We start from the raw sequence: 15,996 nt of genomic DNA, 5'->3' as shown, positions 1-15,996 counted from the left end.
GTTAGGTCCATATAGCTACTTCACTCAGAGATGTGAGCTATGTAGTTACACTGAAAAAAGTTTGTAGTATAGGTCAGTGTGTCTCAACCTTTTTGATACCAGGGACCAACTTGCTGCCTTCCTAAACTGTGTCAAGGAGATCTCAGAGAATGGTGCCAGTGCATGGACCGATTGTTGAGAAACACTGAAATAGACCAAGACAAAGGCTACATCTAAACTGGCAGCTTCTTGCGTAAGAACTCTTTTGTGGAAGAGTTCTTGTGCAAAAACTCTTCCAAAAGAGAGCATCTACACTGGCATGTACTTTTACGCAAGAGCATCCATGCCAGTATAGACACTCTCTTGCGCAAGAAAGCTCTGATGGCCATTTTAACCATAGGGCTTTCTTGCGCAAGAAATTCATGTTGCCTGTCTACACTGGCCTCTTGCACAAGAACAAGTGCTCAAAAGGGCTTATTCCTGAGCGGGAGCATCCGAGTTCTTGCGCAAGAAGCCCTGATTTCATACATTAGAATGTCAGTGTACTTGCGCAAGAACACGCGGACAGTGTAGACAGGCAGCAAGTTTTTGCACAAGAGTGGCCGCTTTTGCGTGAGATCGTGCCAGTGTAGACACAGCCTAAGTGTATCCAGCAGTAGTAGATGGCATCAACAAACAGCTGAAGGGAAACAGGGCACAAAAATATTTTTTTAAAAGTATAGAAAATCCAGAGGGTACAAAAAGGTAAGCTTAGGAGAGCTGGAAAGAGGAACACTGTAGACTAGAAAAACTATTTCATGGCCTTTTCATTATTCATCACTCATTTAAAATGTACACATTTATGGTATAGTTAAACTTCAAAAATCCTTAACTGTGTTTTTTCCCATAAGTCAGTGATTTGCTGCACTGTGGTACATATTGATTTATTTTTTCTAAAGCAATTCCCTAAGTTTTCAGTGCTAATAACTTGTGTAGTTTAGCTAATCACCATTAAAGATTTTTAAACTCAGGTTGTATACTATATAAACACAGGAATGAGGCACAGCTTTCCATGTCTATGCTATTAGTGGCATAATGGAGACCTCCAGAGCTACTAATATGATTTGGGGACACGTGCCAGTAGAAATTCCTATTTCCTTCTCTCTTGTCCTGGTCTTGTTCTCGGATTTCTGTACATCTTCCTCCTAGCTCAGTTTTATCATCCTCTATACACTCAACTCTTAATCCTCCTAAGTCTCTACTACCCACCAGGTAAAGTTGAAAGGCATGTGATGCTGACACCAGAAGCCTCTCAACAAGCACTGAAAATTCAGTGCTATGAAGCCACAGGGCTTATCCTCGGACACATTTTAAATCCACACTGCACTCTCCATCACACACTTGGGCTCATCACAAGGAGCAGACTGCTAATCAGATCTACTGTTTCATAGCTGATCTGGCAAGAAGCAACCCTTTGCTACTGAACAACAGGCCTTTTACAAGGTATTTTTTTAAAAACAATTCTTATACACAGGCATGCCAGCACGTTTGAAAGCATTAGACTCGCTTCCCCTCTCAGCAGCCCTTGAAATCACTCCAAATTGCAGCCTTGGTGCACAGTAAGTAGCCTCTCTTAAAAGAAAAGGCAAGTTTTAACATCCATTAACATATTGTTTTCATTAATGTGAAAGACTTAAACATGGTAACTTATATTTGGGAATTTTAATGAGTCAATGAATCTATTTTATATATCTATAAATTTACAAAGGATTCACTACGCATACATGATATGTTTAAACTTGTGTGCAACAGATCTGTTTTAACAGATTTATTCTTGTTTCACGAACAGACAAAGGATTTTCTGTCTCATGTCCAAGCAGAGTAGTTACAATGATGCTTTTGCTATTAGCTACAATATGCATTTTGGGATTATACACCATTCACATTTCCAGTTCTACAAACACATGCCTCCTTTAAATCAGGAATGCTCTTCAGTGCTGCCACTGAAAGATCTGCTCCGGACATGATTTCTCAGTTGTTCTATGAGTTCTGGATTCTGCTGCTGTATCTGCTGTGCAAACTGCTGCCCCCTGTGTTGAACAGTTGTTGGTTTTTTCTTTGTAAATCAACAGGCAAGTAATTGACATGCAGCCCTCGTAAGAAAACAGCAAGTTTTATGAGAGCTGAAAGTTATGTTATGTAAATGAAGGCAAAAGCAAGCATGACTGGGATGGTAAGTATTAAAATGATAATCAGGGTGTGTATTTGAATTCTGTTGTGATGACAGATGGACATGTGTCTTTAGACCTATCCAGCTGCTTTTGATGAGAACTACAGTTGACTAACCTGCAGACACTAACATAGGTAAGTAAAGGTGCTCTTGAATGGTTCTGCTCCTTTCCTTCTAAGAGATGCCATCAAGCAATTTTTGCTCTAGCCTAGCAACAATCTGATGTGGGGTTTCCAAGATGTATTCTGCTACCCATTTTGTACACATGTAAGTGAGGCCATAGGCAAAATGCAAAGTAATTTTATCTCCAATATGCTCACAGTACCCAATCTCTATAATTGGACTTCACTCCACCCCAACAATCACTGATCTACATTTACCTGCTAGGCTTATATTCAGCTAACTGGCTAAAATTAACCTCAGGCGAGACACATGAAATAGTTTATCACTGGGAAAAACAACTGGAAGAAATCCGTTACTCCATGAATAACCTCTCGAGGAATCAGCTGCGGCTTCACAATTTTGCTCAGATAGCAGTAGTTACCAATACTCCTTTAATATGATGTGCACTGGGCAGGAAGGAATGGGGGTCCTTGCCAAAATTACTCACACTATTGTTTCCAATAATGTGAACTATTAAAACAGACTCTTTGTGGGACTGCATCTAAAAACTATTTGGAAATGTCTAAATGTGTACAGTCCAACTACGTGCTTGGCATATGAGCATATTACATGGTGCTCTGTTGTACACTGGCTTTTATTTGATTGATGGCCTATCAAACCCTAACTGGTTTGCATCTGAGCTACTGTAGAAACCACCTCCCTCCTCATGTGATACTGCATTCACGTTGCTTGAAGTAGCAACCCATTCCCGTTTAAATGGGAGGAAGCTGGTGTGGCAGAGAAATCAACTTGTTAGTTTGCTTGTTCAAACTGAATGAATGAAATGTACAAAATAAGTTAAACAAAAATAGTGAAGAGTAAAATGTAAAGTAAAATGTTTAATAATCTAAGGTTATTAGGAATACAAAGGCCAAAACTCAGCTTGACACTATCTCTTTTAAACAAAAGTTGAGAGCAGTTTTTACAAATATGAGGTAATACGTAAATCTTCACAACACTTACGCATGTATGAGGCTTGACAGATCAGTTAGGCCACCAACACCAGCAGCAGGGCCACCAATGGCATTAGACATCATCCCCGACATTCTAGAACAGTAAACACAGCATTAGTATTGTGATGTTATTATCTGTTATTATCCAGCAGTTCTTTGCTGGATTATTATTCCGTTATTCCGTCTATTATTCCGTTATTCTGTCCATTATTCCAAAATCAATATGTGAGCATCTACACAACTAGCCCGTATATCTAAATAATTTCAAAATAACTGACAGCTTATTTTGGCATTTGTAAACCTCATTCCGAGGAATAACACCTCTGCTGAATTAGCTATTTCGGAATAGCAGTAGTGTGGATGCTCTACTACTGCTATTTCGAAATAGCTCCTCCCCCAGGCCATTCAAAGTAATTACACCCCAGTGCTTCTTGGGGCTCTAAATCGAGATAGCACATCCACATTAGGGGAGCCTGCCTCAGACTAATTTCCAGGCTTTCCTGTAGTGTAGACGTGCTATTTTTAAATAATCTATTTCAAAGTATTTCTTCCGAATAGCTTATTCCGAAATAATCATGCAGTAGCCTTAGTGAGTTGTAGGGGAAACTAAACTGTGGTAGCACTAGTTACAAAGGATACAGCTGTAAAGTCAATAATAGCAAGAACATAATACACATTTTAGTAATCCATTGCCATTTGCATTTGTTTTGCTAACCCACTCAGACACCACTAACACATCTTTTTGCTCATACTCCATGTTAATACTTACAGTTGTTGAACTTGAGGATTCTGCATTAAACTTGCTGCCTGGAAGAGATTAGATGTACTGCAAGTCATAATACAGTAAAATATTTAGTTATCACTGGGGGAATAATGAGAAGCACAATACATATCTTCTTGTATTACAATACACAAACTAAGTTAAGGACTCTAAAAACACATGATCCTCAATAAAAGGACTCATTACAGGAATATATTTCAAGGACAGGAAGATAATATAATTCATTATACTCTACACACCATGCTTATCAGTTACAATGTACTATTACTATTCAGGGTAATCAACCATGAAGAAAAAGGAAGCCTGTGTATCTCTAGGTACTCTAACCTAATGCCTTGGAAATTAGAAGTTAAAATGCACCAGATATTTCGGCAATCATCTTAATGGTTTAAAAAAAAAACAGCTCTCAATTATGTATTTTTTAATATTAAGCTTCCATCATTCGAATTGGAGAAAGCTTGGAATCCTGTCTCATGTTTTCTGCTAGATATGATATATTGAAAGAGAACAAATTAAAAGCTTTCTACCTGGTAATGCCTATTGTCAGGAACCTGAAAAGGCTTATGGCTTCTAGGACATGAGAGGGAACAGTTAGTTTTGGGATGGCTGGGGTTGTTATTGTTATTATATTGGGTAAAAATATCTAAGCAGAAAGGGTAGTCTTCTGTGTATGGGATCATTTACATGTTTGTGTTGTATTTCTATAAGTTTCCGTCAAAAAATTGATGGGAATCCGAAGTACATACATAAAAAGATCCTATAAAGAACATTTTCTCTATATAAAATGTTCTGCATATTCACTTACTTATTGATATTATCTATTCAATTAAATACAAATACTTGGCACTTTTCTGCTAAAAACATTTTAACAAAAAACATTTTAATTGATTTATCCTCACAACCAGTGTTCCTTGTAAGTTGTGCACTTGTGCTGCTCCTCACGAGAGATTCAAATGCTGCCCAGCTGATTAGCAAAACACCCACAACTAGGTTTTTTTCTCCTGGTGGTGCACATTTGCAGATGCTTTGGTACACACAAAAATTCATTCTGCACATGGATGGAGATGATTAGAAGGAATGTTGATCACAATACGTATCAGTTTTACAGTTAGGGAATGACATATAAAAAGCCAAACTGATTGCAACTCCTTCATATTAATGAAATTGTATTAATTTATCTCAGCATGAATTTGGTCCAGGAGATCAAAGGCCTGAAACTTGAGTCACAAGCAACTTGTTCAAGGTTAGACAGTGGTAAAAAGCAAAAAGAGATCTTGGGAGTTTCTGGCTCCCAGTTCTGGGTTCAATCCACTTCAGTTATCAGTCAACCTCTGGAAACACTACAAAAAATCCATTTCATGTTGTTAGATAAAGACGGAAGAGAACATTTTAAACTCAAAGCAGATGGAGATTGCTGAAGAATGCAATTGCCCAACATAGGCTTCCTGTGCAACTTAATAAACTAAGCCATGTAGAAAATTCATCTACTCCTTCCTCACAGACCATTTCTACCCTAGAAAACTTTGGGATGTGACCAAACTGGCATCTCTTTTAAGTCTGTGGTCCCCAACCTTTTGGGGCTGCCGGGCGCCCGGTAGCAGAGGCGCTTACACGCCGGGCACCAGGAGGCGGGGCCGTGCACATGCCCAGGGGCGGGGCCACCCATACACTGTGTGCCCGGAGCTTGCACCACCCATGTGCCACACTCCCAGGGCTGGCACCGCAACTGTGCTGGATGCCCAGGGGTGGAGCCGCCCATACACTGCGCACCCAGGGCCAGCACCTGTGCTATGCGCCCAGGAGCTGGCAGTGCCCATGCATCACGCGCCCAGTAGTGGGGCCACCCATGTGCTGCGCGCCCGGGGCTGGCGCCGCCCCTATGCCACACGCCCAGTTCGGCGCCATCCATACGCTGCAAGCCCGGGGCCCGCACAGCCCTTGCGCCGCTCACCCGGGGGCGGAGCCTCCCATATGCTGCGTGCCTGGGACGGCACTGCCCATACGCTGCACGCCCGAGGCTGGCACAGACTTCGCGCTGCACACCTGGTGCCACCAATGCGCCCAGCGGCTGGCACCGCCCATGCGCTGCACATCTGGGGGTGGGGCTGGCCCTGATCACTCGGCAGGCGCACAGAAATGGCCTGGCGGGCGCCCGCGGGCACCGCATTGGGGACTACTGAGTCAGAGGTTATTGCATGCTCTGGGGCTATGTACTCCAAACTTCACTGTTTAACCTTAAGCACACAGATGTTAAGTTTAATGTTGTGGGCTGCCAGTAATGCTGCAATCCACCAGCTTGAACTGTTTTAAGAACTCAGAGGAATGCAACAAACTTATTGCAGAACACAGAGATGAATATATGAAATTTAGTCTCCTGATCTATGCTCCAAAATTAATTCAAATCAGTTTGGTTAAGAGCACTATGTAGACTGAAGGTTTACTGAAGGGCAAAAAATAAAAGATAATGAAAAAAATACAGAGTTGTGTCGAGATGTCACTTTTCAGCATTCTGTCTGGTCTGATCTTCAAGTGAAAGAAGTGCTTAAACCCATAATGTCCAACTCGCTAGCTACATGTAGCTATTTGGAAAGTTCGGTGTGGCTAGTTTGCTATAGCAGGAGCTATTATAGTGGTTACTGCTTCAGAACTGGTTGGACATTACAACTCTATGGCTACGTCTACACTGGCAGCTTCTTGCAGAAGAACTCTTTTGCGGAAGAGTTTTTGTGCAAAAACTCTCCCAGGAGAGAGCGTCTACACTGACGTGCTTTTGCACAAGAGATGTGCTTCTGCGCAAGAGCATCCATGCCAGCGCAGACGCTCTGTCACGCAAGAAAGCTCTGATGGCCATTTTAACCATAGGGCTTTCTTGCGCAAGAAATTCATGTTGCATATCTACACTGGCCTCTTGGGCAAGAACAGTTGCGCAAAAGGGCTTATTCCTGAGTGGGAGCATCATAGTTCTTGCGCAAAAAGCCCTGATTTTATACAGTAGAACGTCAGTTTACTTGCGCAGGAACACACGGCCACTATAGACAGGCAGCAAGTTTTTGTGCAAGAGCGTCCGCTTTGGCACAAGATCACACCAGTGTAGACACAGCCTGTAAGTGAATGAGGAGATTAAAACGCAACCCACAAAAGCCAGCAAGCTGGGTAGAGAGCCGCCTAAGCTAGCAATTGACAGATGCTGTTGGGGGTGAGGTGTAAGTGTTGTTTTATGCTCCTCCCATGGCACTTAAATCCAGGTTGTAAGGAGATGCCTAACTTCATGTGCAGTCAATGGCAGAGAACACCTCTTCTGGAATCAAGCAGCTTAGGGACCCTTCCCCTGGCACATTTCCAGGCTGCCTACCACAGCAGTGCAATTACATCTGTCAAAGCTGTGATCTATATAACCTGAAGGTGGAATGCTACAAATAGGCCTTTACCCCAGCATCTCCAGCTGAAGGGTAAAAGGGCTGAATTAACCTTAGTCCATCAACTCCACTTCTGATAAGGAATATGAAAAATGGGACCTCGATGCAGAACCTCTTCTGCAGCCAGGGACTCTTGTCATCTTCTGAGAGAGGATCTCTCCTCTTGGGTTAAGATCCCACCAGAGGTCAAATTGTGAGACCCTTTCTCATATCAACATAGAATTCTTCCAAGCTGGGGCTTTTGCTACTTGATTAAATCTTTCCATGAAGACCAGGTTCTGCTTATACTTGGCCTTCCTTCCTTCCTTTCTTTGGAGCAATCTTACACGTAACTTGGTTTCCTTTTCCAGTGAGCTTCCATAATAGCACCCCATAAAAAAACATCCCATCGGAAGCTTCCTTGTTCTGGGTTCTGCTCTTTTCCCAAAAAGTCTCTGTTCTTTAGTGGTGTCTACTAGGAGTAACTTCCTTTTTATCATGGCTGGAGCTTCCCTGCCTAATTAACTGCCTCCCAATTACTCTCAGTTAATTAGCACCAGGTGCACCTGAATTGCCTCACTTTCCCCTTTGTGGAGCTTGTCAGAAATAGACTGAGCACCTGACTCAAAGGGTTCGCTACCTTCTGACAATACCCAAGCCATTTCTTGTAAGAATGATTTAAGTGTACACCTCTTTCCACACAAAATGGGAGTGGTCGTGTACCCACCTTACAACATTTAGGCCAGTGGTTAGAGCACTCACTTGGGATGTTGAAGATTTAGGTTAAATTTCCCTTTTGCCTGATGGGGGGAGAGGATTTAAACAGTGCTCCTCCACATCTCAGGAGACTGTTCTAACCATTGGGAGATGGGATATTTTTGGGTTGTGCTCAGTCTGGATAATTAAATAGTCAGAAGGCCACACAAAAAGGTGGGTTCTGGAATTAGGGGTGCTCTGAGTGTGGCAGCACCCCCTGGCAGTGATTTCCATCATTTACAGGGTTTGCAGTTCTGTCCAATGGCTCTCAGCACCCCCACCCCCATTATAAAACGATTCTAGCACCTATGCAGAGAAGTGTCAAGGGTACCTATTCATAAGGTGAGAGACCTAGGAGCCAGTGGTACTCCTGCTTCAGTGACTCTATTTGGAATGCTTCAACAGGACAGATTAAAAGGGACCCACACCACAATATCCCATAGCCCATTTGTTGGGCACCACTTCCTGCATTTTGAATGAGACCAGTTCCAGTGGGCATGCTTTAAGCACACTTATCAGATTGGGTCTGGCAGGGAAGGAAGATCAGTGAGCAAACTGTGTCTTCCTTTGGTGTATAGATCCTGCAGCTAGGGTTTAAGTGACATGGTGTCCAACCAGTTCTGAAGCAGTAGTCAATATAGCAGCCACTGCTATAGCGAAATAGCCACATTATTCTGAAAATGAGTTTTATTGTTCAAGCTAACTAGCCACGCTCAAACAGCCACATGTGGCTGGTGGCTAGTATGTTAGACACCATAGCATGGTGCTTTACAAATCTGATGACTGTTCCACTGACTTTTCTAGATACCTAACAGTTAGGTGCTGCACCACTTAAATCCTTTTCTGGATCTGGTCCCTAGTGTTTAGAAATATGAGTAAGAAATAACTAAATGAGATGGAGGAAGTAAAAACTAGTACTGTCCACCTGGTAGAAAACAATCTCAAACATGGATTCTCAAAACAAACAAGGAACCTGAAAAGTAGTAATAGACAGACATTAGAAACAAGTTAGTAATAAGATATGGCAGCAAAATAGATCAAATGTAATTTTGGGCACTGCCCCATCCACGTGCACACACAAGTATGAGTAAGGAAGTAAACGTTTTTCTCTCTGGATTGCTTTGCAACTGCATCTGAAATAGTGCATTCAGTTCTGGACCCAAGTAGAAAAAAAATGAACAAATTGGACAAAGGTTAGAAAAAAGCAGAGTAGCAAACCCTGTATGATTAAGTGTAGGTTTATGCACATGTGCAGAAAACACATTCTTTAACCTACATTTTAATCAATTCTCTTAGAAAATTTCTGAAGCTGCATGAAGTGGCCAGGTCTTCACCTGGAAGGAAGGCAGTGGAGTCTCTGAGGTAAGTCTACACCACTATAAAAGAGCCATGGCACAGCTGCAGCTGGTCTCACTCAGCAGACTCAGCCTTATAGGACACAGATAGGGGCCAGGAACAATTGGGAGGGTACTGAGCCCAGGGTTGACACCCATAGCCAGGGACTGAAACTGGAGCCCAAAGTGCCATGGCTAGATCCTGGGGCCCCACACTCTGGAGATCGCCACTGTGCAGCTGAAGCCCAGGGCTGGAGGAGGCAGTGAAGACCAGTGGTCATGGGGACAGATGACTGAAGGCCAGATCCAGAAGCTCTGTGGCCAGAGGATGTGGAGACCCAGGGCAAAGCAGGAAGACAAGGTGGTGATCCCAGACTCAAAACCCTAGAGCTAGAGCCTGTCATCTGCCACCTCAGAGTTGAAGTCAGAAGTCTGAGCCCCACTGCCCACAATAAGGGTGAACTCACAGCAGCTACCTGCCCCTCTGCCATTTGTGGCTCCAGAGAGGAGCAGGGCCCAATTCCTGCTGGTGGTCCTGGGGAGGGGAGGAGCCGTTGCTATGCCTCTCATTACCATTCACGGAGCTATGGCTACAAGAAAAGCCCTTGTTAGCCACAATCAGCCACAATGACCACATTCGAAAAACATCCATCTAGATAATCCCTGACAGGTGCTTGGCTAGCCTGCTCTTAAAAATCTCAAACAATGGAGAATTTACAACTCCCCTAGGCTATTTATTCCAGTGCTAAGCCACCCTGACAGATAGGAAGTGTTTAACTAATGTCCAACCTAAACTACCCTTGCTGCAATTTAACCTCATTGCTTCTTGTACTATTCTCAGAGCTTAAAAGGAACAATTGTTCTCTCTCCTCCTTGTAATAATCTTTTATGTAGTTGAAAACTGATGTCCCATTCAGTCTTCTGTTTTCCAGGCTAAAGAAACCTAGCATTTTCAATCTTTCCTTATAGCTCATGTTTTCTAGACCTTTAGTCATTTTTGTTGCTCTTCTCTGGACTTTCTCCAATTTGTCTACATCCTTCCTGAAATGCTGTGTCCATAACAGGACAATACTCAGTTAAGGCCTCATCAGTGTGGAGTAGAGCAGACTTCTCATGACTTTCTTACAACATTACTGCTAATACATCCCAAGATGATGTTTGCAATAATGTTATACTGTTGACTCACATTTAGCTTGTGATCCACTATGACTCCCATCCCCTTTCCTAGGACAGGAGTCTCAAACTCCCAGCCCATGGGCTATCCCCGGCTGAAGCAATTGCGCAATCTGGCCTGGAATTCCTGGTGGGCTCGGAGGGGGCTGTCTGTTACTGGCTCCCAAACCCTGCCCCTTCCTGCCATCGTTCCCTCCCTCTCCCCCAATGACACCCCATTCTCAAGCATGTGGCTTTGGAGATGGGGAGGGCAGGAGCCCCTCCCACCCATGACTCCTTGAAGCCACATCCTTGGGGACAGGATGCCATAGAGAAGTGAAGGTGGGGAGATAGTGGGAAGTGGCAGGGTTTGGGGAACCAGTAATGGATAACTCCCCACCCCAGCCCACCAGGTGTCCCAAGCCCCACTGCACAGTTGTTGCAGCCAGGGATGACCCAGGGGCTGAGACCCCTGTCCTATGCAGTCATTTCCCATTTATGTGTGTAACTGACGCATTGCACTCCTTCCTAAGTAGACTACTTGGCATTTGTTCTTACTGAATTTCATCTTATTTCAGACCTTTTCTCCAGTTTGTCCAGATCACTTTGAATTATAACCCTATACTCCAGAGCACTTTCAATGCCTCCCAGATTGGTCTTGTCTGCAAACTTCATAGGTGTACTATCTACGCTATTACCTACATTATTGATGAAGATACTTAACAGAATTGGTCCAACAACTGATTCCTGTGAGACCCCACTCAATATACCATTTCAGTGGCTTGACTGTGAACCACTAACTACTCTCTGCAAACAGTTTTCTAACCTGTTACAGACTCACCTTACAGAAGCTTCATCTAAGTTGCATTTCCCTAGTTAATGAGATCATGTAAGACTATATTAAATGCCCTACTAAAGTCAAGATGTACCACATCTATTACTTCCCACATATCCATAAGGCTTGTTCCACTGCCAAAGAAAGCTATTACATTAGTTTCACACAATTTGTTCTTGACAAGTCCATGCTGTTACTTATTATATTCTAGGTATTTGCAAATTGAGAATTTAATTTTTGCTCTATTATTTTTCTGGGTACTAAAGTTGATTGGACTAATTCTCCACGTTGTCCGTATTCCCCTTTTTATAGATGGATACTATATTTGCCCTTTTCTAGTTTGCTGGAATCTCTCCCATATGCCATGACTTTTCAGAGATAATCACTAATGGTTCAGGGTGCCTTTGCAGCTTGAAGTCATCTACCTTGTTTAAGTAAGTTTTAACTTGCTCTTTCCCTATTTTAGCCTCTGAACATTCCTCATTTTCACTGGCATTCATTAAGTTACATGTCTAGTTGTTACTCAACTTCTTGGTAAAAACTGAAACAAAAAAAATGTTCCGGCACTTCTACCATTTCCACATTTTCTGTCCTCCATTGAGTAACTGGTAATCTCCTCACTTTGAATGCATGTGTAGACTGTTTTCTTGCTACCATTTATTTCTCTAGCTAGTTTAATCTCATGTTATACCTTGTCTATTCTAATTGTCCCTACACACTTGGGTTAATTGTTTATATTCAGCCTTTGTTTCCACTTTTTGTAGGACACTCTTCTAAGTTTCAGGTTATTGAAGTTCTCCAGGTTCTGAGAGGGTGGTGTCTTGCCATACTTCCTATATTGCCTACACAGTGATACACTTTGTTCTTATACCTTTAATAATGTCTTCAACAATTCCTTTCAGTTTGTCAAATCAAACCTAGAAGCCTCTTCCCTATTGGCTTTCTCCACTTTCTGAAATAAAAAAATTGTCTCCAAGACATTCCAAGAATTTGTTGAATATTCTGTACACTCCTGCTGTATTATTTTCCCAACAGATGTCTAAATAGTTGAAATCTACCATCACTACCAAGTCCTGGGCTTTGGATGTATAAACAAGTTATGGCAAGCATTAAAACCATACTCTTTGGTAAAGCAAGAGCAATGTTTAAACATTTTACAATCTGTTTCTTAATTAAAAGCAAATACTTAATATACTCACCATACTAATGAATGCTGGATTGTTTATCAAGCTTGCCATGTCAAAACTCAGTCCTGTTCCAGTCTGAAAACAAATAGTATCTGAAGATTACTATATCTAATAATCTGCCATTTGAGTTATTTAAAAACCCACTGAAAATACAAACTAATTAAGCTAACTTACAGGACTGGAGAGATCTCTTAGTTTCTGTTCAGCTATTTTCATATTTGATTTGTAAGAGTCATTTTCTGGATCAAGAACCAGTGCTTTTTGGTAACTGGTAATTGCTTCTTGGTATTTATTCATAGAGGTCAAGGCCAACCTAGTGGGAAATAAAGAAATCCTGTCTGAGCATATAAAAGTAGTAACGATACTAGCAGTCTCAGATCTAATTAGCATAGGAGTAAGTGAGGGAATCTCACAATTAACTTAGATCCTGATCACACTGAAATACATACAGAAGTTTACTACCAGAATCAAAGTACTGATGTATATTCACTGGCGATGGCATTTTCTTTTGTCACATAACTTTCTGCAGCACAGATGATCCACATTCAGGCAAGCCTTATCAAGGATTCTTTGCCACAAGGAAAATGCCAAATGATTCTGGCTGTTCTAGGCCATGCATTCATAGGATAGCAACTAATGAAATATGAAAGGGTGCTTCTTCGAGCTCTGTACACACCTTGAAGCAGAGTTTCTCTCAACTAAGCCTCTAAATCTTAGGGGTTTTTTTTTATCATGGTATAGATGTACCCAAGAGACTCCATTGCACTTCAGATCACACACTTTGGCACAAACACATTTACAGAAGCTTATACTATGCTGGCCATACTTCTCCCTCTAGATTAGGGCCAAGAGCCCGTTCAAACATGGAGAGATTCATAAAACTTTAGGTAGTAAAGATGCATGATTCCATTTGATCTTTCCGGATAGTTCACAATGTGCTGTATTCACATTTTTCGCAAGATTAAACCATTAGTATTCATTCAATCTTCAGGATTAAAATTCATGCTAAGGACCAAAGTCAGCATTAGCATGCACATATACGGAGCTCACTGATTTCAACAAGAGCCATATAAGTGCCTCTGGGGGAAGAATTTGGCACTAGATATTTGTTTTATTATTAACATTTCTTTAAAAAGATTTACCAGGTGAACTTAATTTTTTATTAGTTAGAGGGACTGATTCTCTTTATGCATATAATTGCATGGAATGTCGGGCCTACTTTAGCATTTATACGTCACAGTGTCTTGCCTGTAAGTTACTATTACAACATCAGCCAGAGAGGCTTGTAACTTAAGTGGTAAAGGCTTGTATTTCTGGTATCGAGGGTCCTACATTCTAACTCCCACACACTAAGCATGCAATGATAGATTGCCCTGCCCAGTTATGACAGCACAAAGAAATCACAAAGCAACTGCATGGGCACCCTTGGGAATATCTCTAACACAAAAGTGCCTCTGCAGAGGGAACTGAAAAAAGTCAGACACGTGAAGATGTGAATTCATAACAGTGTGTACTTTAGAGTACCATGTTATGGTCCGAAAGAATAAATAACATTTTCACCTCCAAAGATCTGCGTCCTGGCTGCATGTAACTGAGAAAAATAAGTCTGTATTCCCCATAGCTCTGCAGCCCATCACTTTTGAGAGAGGGATCTGGGTTCTATTCTGTATCAATTATCATTAACAGAATAGTCATTGTTCCAGTTACAGAATGACTACTGGTGATTATACAGGAGCAAAAAAGAACACAGCCTGAGTTTGCAGTGTTGATAAACTGAAGAAAACAATATATGGTATAAACAGAACAAATATGACAGAAAGTCACTAGGAGAGATCATGGACATAGAACTTCATGCCAGCTTTAGTCACAAAACAACTACATTTTTTAGCACCAGTCAACACAAACTGGAATTCCCCTCTGATGAAAGGGAGGGGTAATACCTTTTCTGGACATTCCAGACATTCAGTTAACTAAACTGCCTGTAAGGGTTAAAACCATAGAAAGTGGGTCCTAGAGAGTTTCCAGGAATGCTAGGGAAACAAGAAGTGAGTTGGCAGGAAGCGAGGAGAGCCAATGAAAACAGAGTGTGTTTTTTTTTATTTGAAAGCAGTGACCTTCCTGTTCTAGTCTTGATGTGACCAAAGGAGAGCTGGGAGACATGAACTAAGCCAGGAAGCAGGGCATGGAGTATGTAGTGATATCCATGCCTAGGGAAGGACTATCTTGGAACAACCGATATGTGAACAGAACAGGGACTGTTTAGTCAGACATGATCAAATTGATTTTCTTTATTTTGGGTTTTTTTGGACTTCTCTATTCTGAGCACATACAACACGCCTTACCCTGTAACTGTCCAAACTGGATCCCAGGAAGCAATTCTCTTTGTTTTAATCTTTTTTTTAGTTGCTGTGTAACACCTAGCAACCAACTGATTTTTCACCAAGTATGTTTTCCTTGTCTTGTTGATAAAAATCATCCTTTAAAAGATTATCTGATTCCTGTGTCCTAAAAAGGAGAAGGTTCTGTGTGCACATGCCTAAGATTGCGAAGTCAACTATTAAGAAAAGTCACAGTTTTTTCAAGATCTCTCCAGAGGAAGGGTTAAAGAGCGTGAGGTATCCCACAGGAATAAATTCCCAAATGCATCTTCCTGGATTCTCAAAGGGGTTTTTTTTGCATTTGGGTGGTGGCAGCAATACCAATCCAAGGCCACGGAATCTGTGACTATGGGGAGTTTTTAAACAGAAGCCTTTAGTGGCAGGATATTTTAAAGTCTCTTTCGGGCCTCCATCTTCCGGACTCAAAATGCTAGGATGGAGACAGCCTTGACAACCCCACTGATTTAAGTAGAGCTACAATGATTTACACCTTCCAAAAATCTGTCCCTTCATGCTTACATAATTCTGGATTATCTTACCCCATTCTCCCATATGCTTTGCTGTATTTTGGATCTATTGCTATTGCTCTCTCGCAGTCTTTTATTGCTTCATTGTAGTTGCTGAGCTTACTTTGAGCAGCAGCCCTAAAGAAGGGGAAGAAAAAACACTTATTTACGAAAAGTCTAAGCAAATCCAGATTTAGGCCCCAATTCTATAAAACTTAAAACCACATTTCACTATAAGAACATGTTTAATCCTATTGATTTCTCAGTTACAATATAGAAAATTTGCTCAATTGCTTTTGAAACTGTACAAGTGCATAAAGTTAAACATGTGTAACTAAGTAAAGTTAAGCCTTACTGACTTAGCATACA

At 41.6% G+C, this 15,996-nt stretch overlaps 1 protein-coding gene across 5 annotated transcripts in view; it reads right to left on the bottom strand.

Annotated features, from left to right (window-relative positions):
- The window catches only part of SGTB (small glutamine rich tetratricopeptide repeat co-chaperone beta), a 70,478-nt gene that overhangs the window by 28,640 nt on the left and 25,842 nt on the right, over positions 1-15,996 (bottom strand). For 4 of the 5 annotated variants that reach the window (XM_014570421.4, XM_014570420.4, XM_014570423.4 and 1 more), the window contains exons 6-10: positions 15,661-15,765; positions 12,918-13,056; positions 12,756-12,818; positions 4,073-4,110; positions 3,314-3,397 (exon numbers count right to left, since the gene is read on the bottom strand). In XM_014570421.4, coding sequence (XP_014425907.1) covers positions 3,314-3,397; positions 4,073-4,110; positions 12,756-12,818; positions 12,918-13,056; positions 15,661-15,765 — 429 coding nt within the window. Of the gene's footprint in view, positions 1-1,746; positions 2,049-3,313; positions 3,398-4,072; positions 4,111-12,755; positions 12,819-12,917; positions 13,057-15,660; positions 15,766-15,996 lie in introns of those variants that run through there. The other variant, XM_006117006.5, reaches the window with a different exon arrangement.

The sequence above is a fragment of the Pelodiscus sinensis genome, chromosome 6, assembly GCF_052426305.1.
Source record: "Pelodiscus sinensis isolate ZL-2025 chromosome 6, ASM5242630v1, whole genome shotgun sequence".
In the NCBI taxonomy this organism is placed as follows: Eukaryota; Metazoa; Chordata; order Testudines; family Trionychidae; genus Pelodiscus; species Pelodiscus sinensis.
Note: the sequence above shows the minus strand (reverse complement) of the source record. Positions and strands in the feature narration are given on the sequence as shown.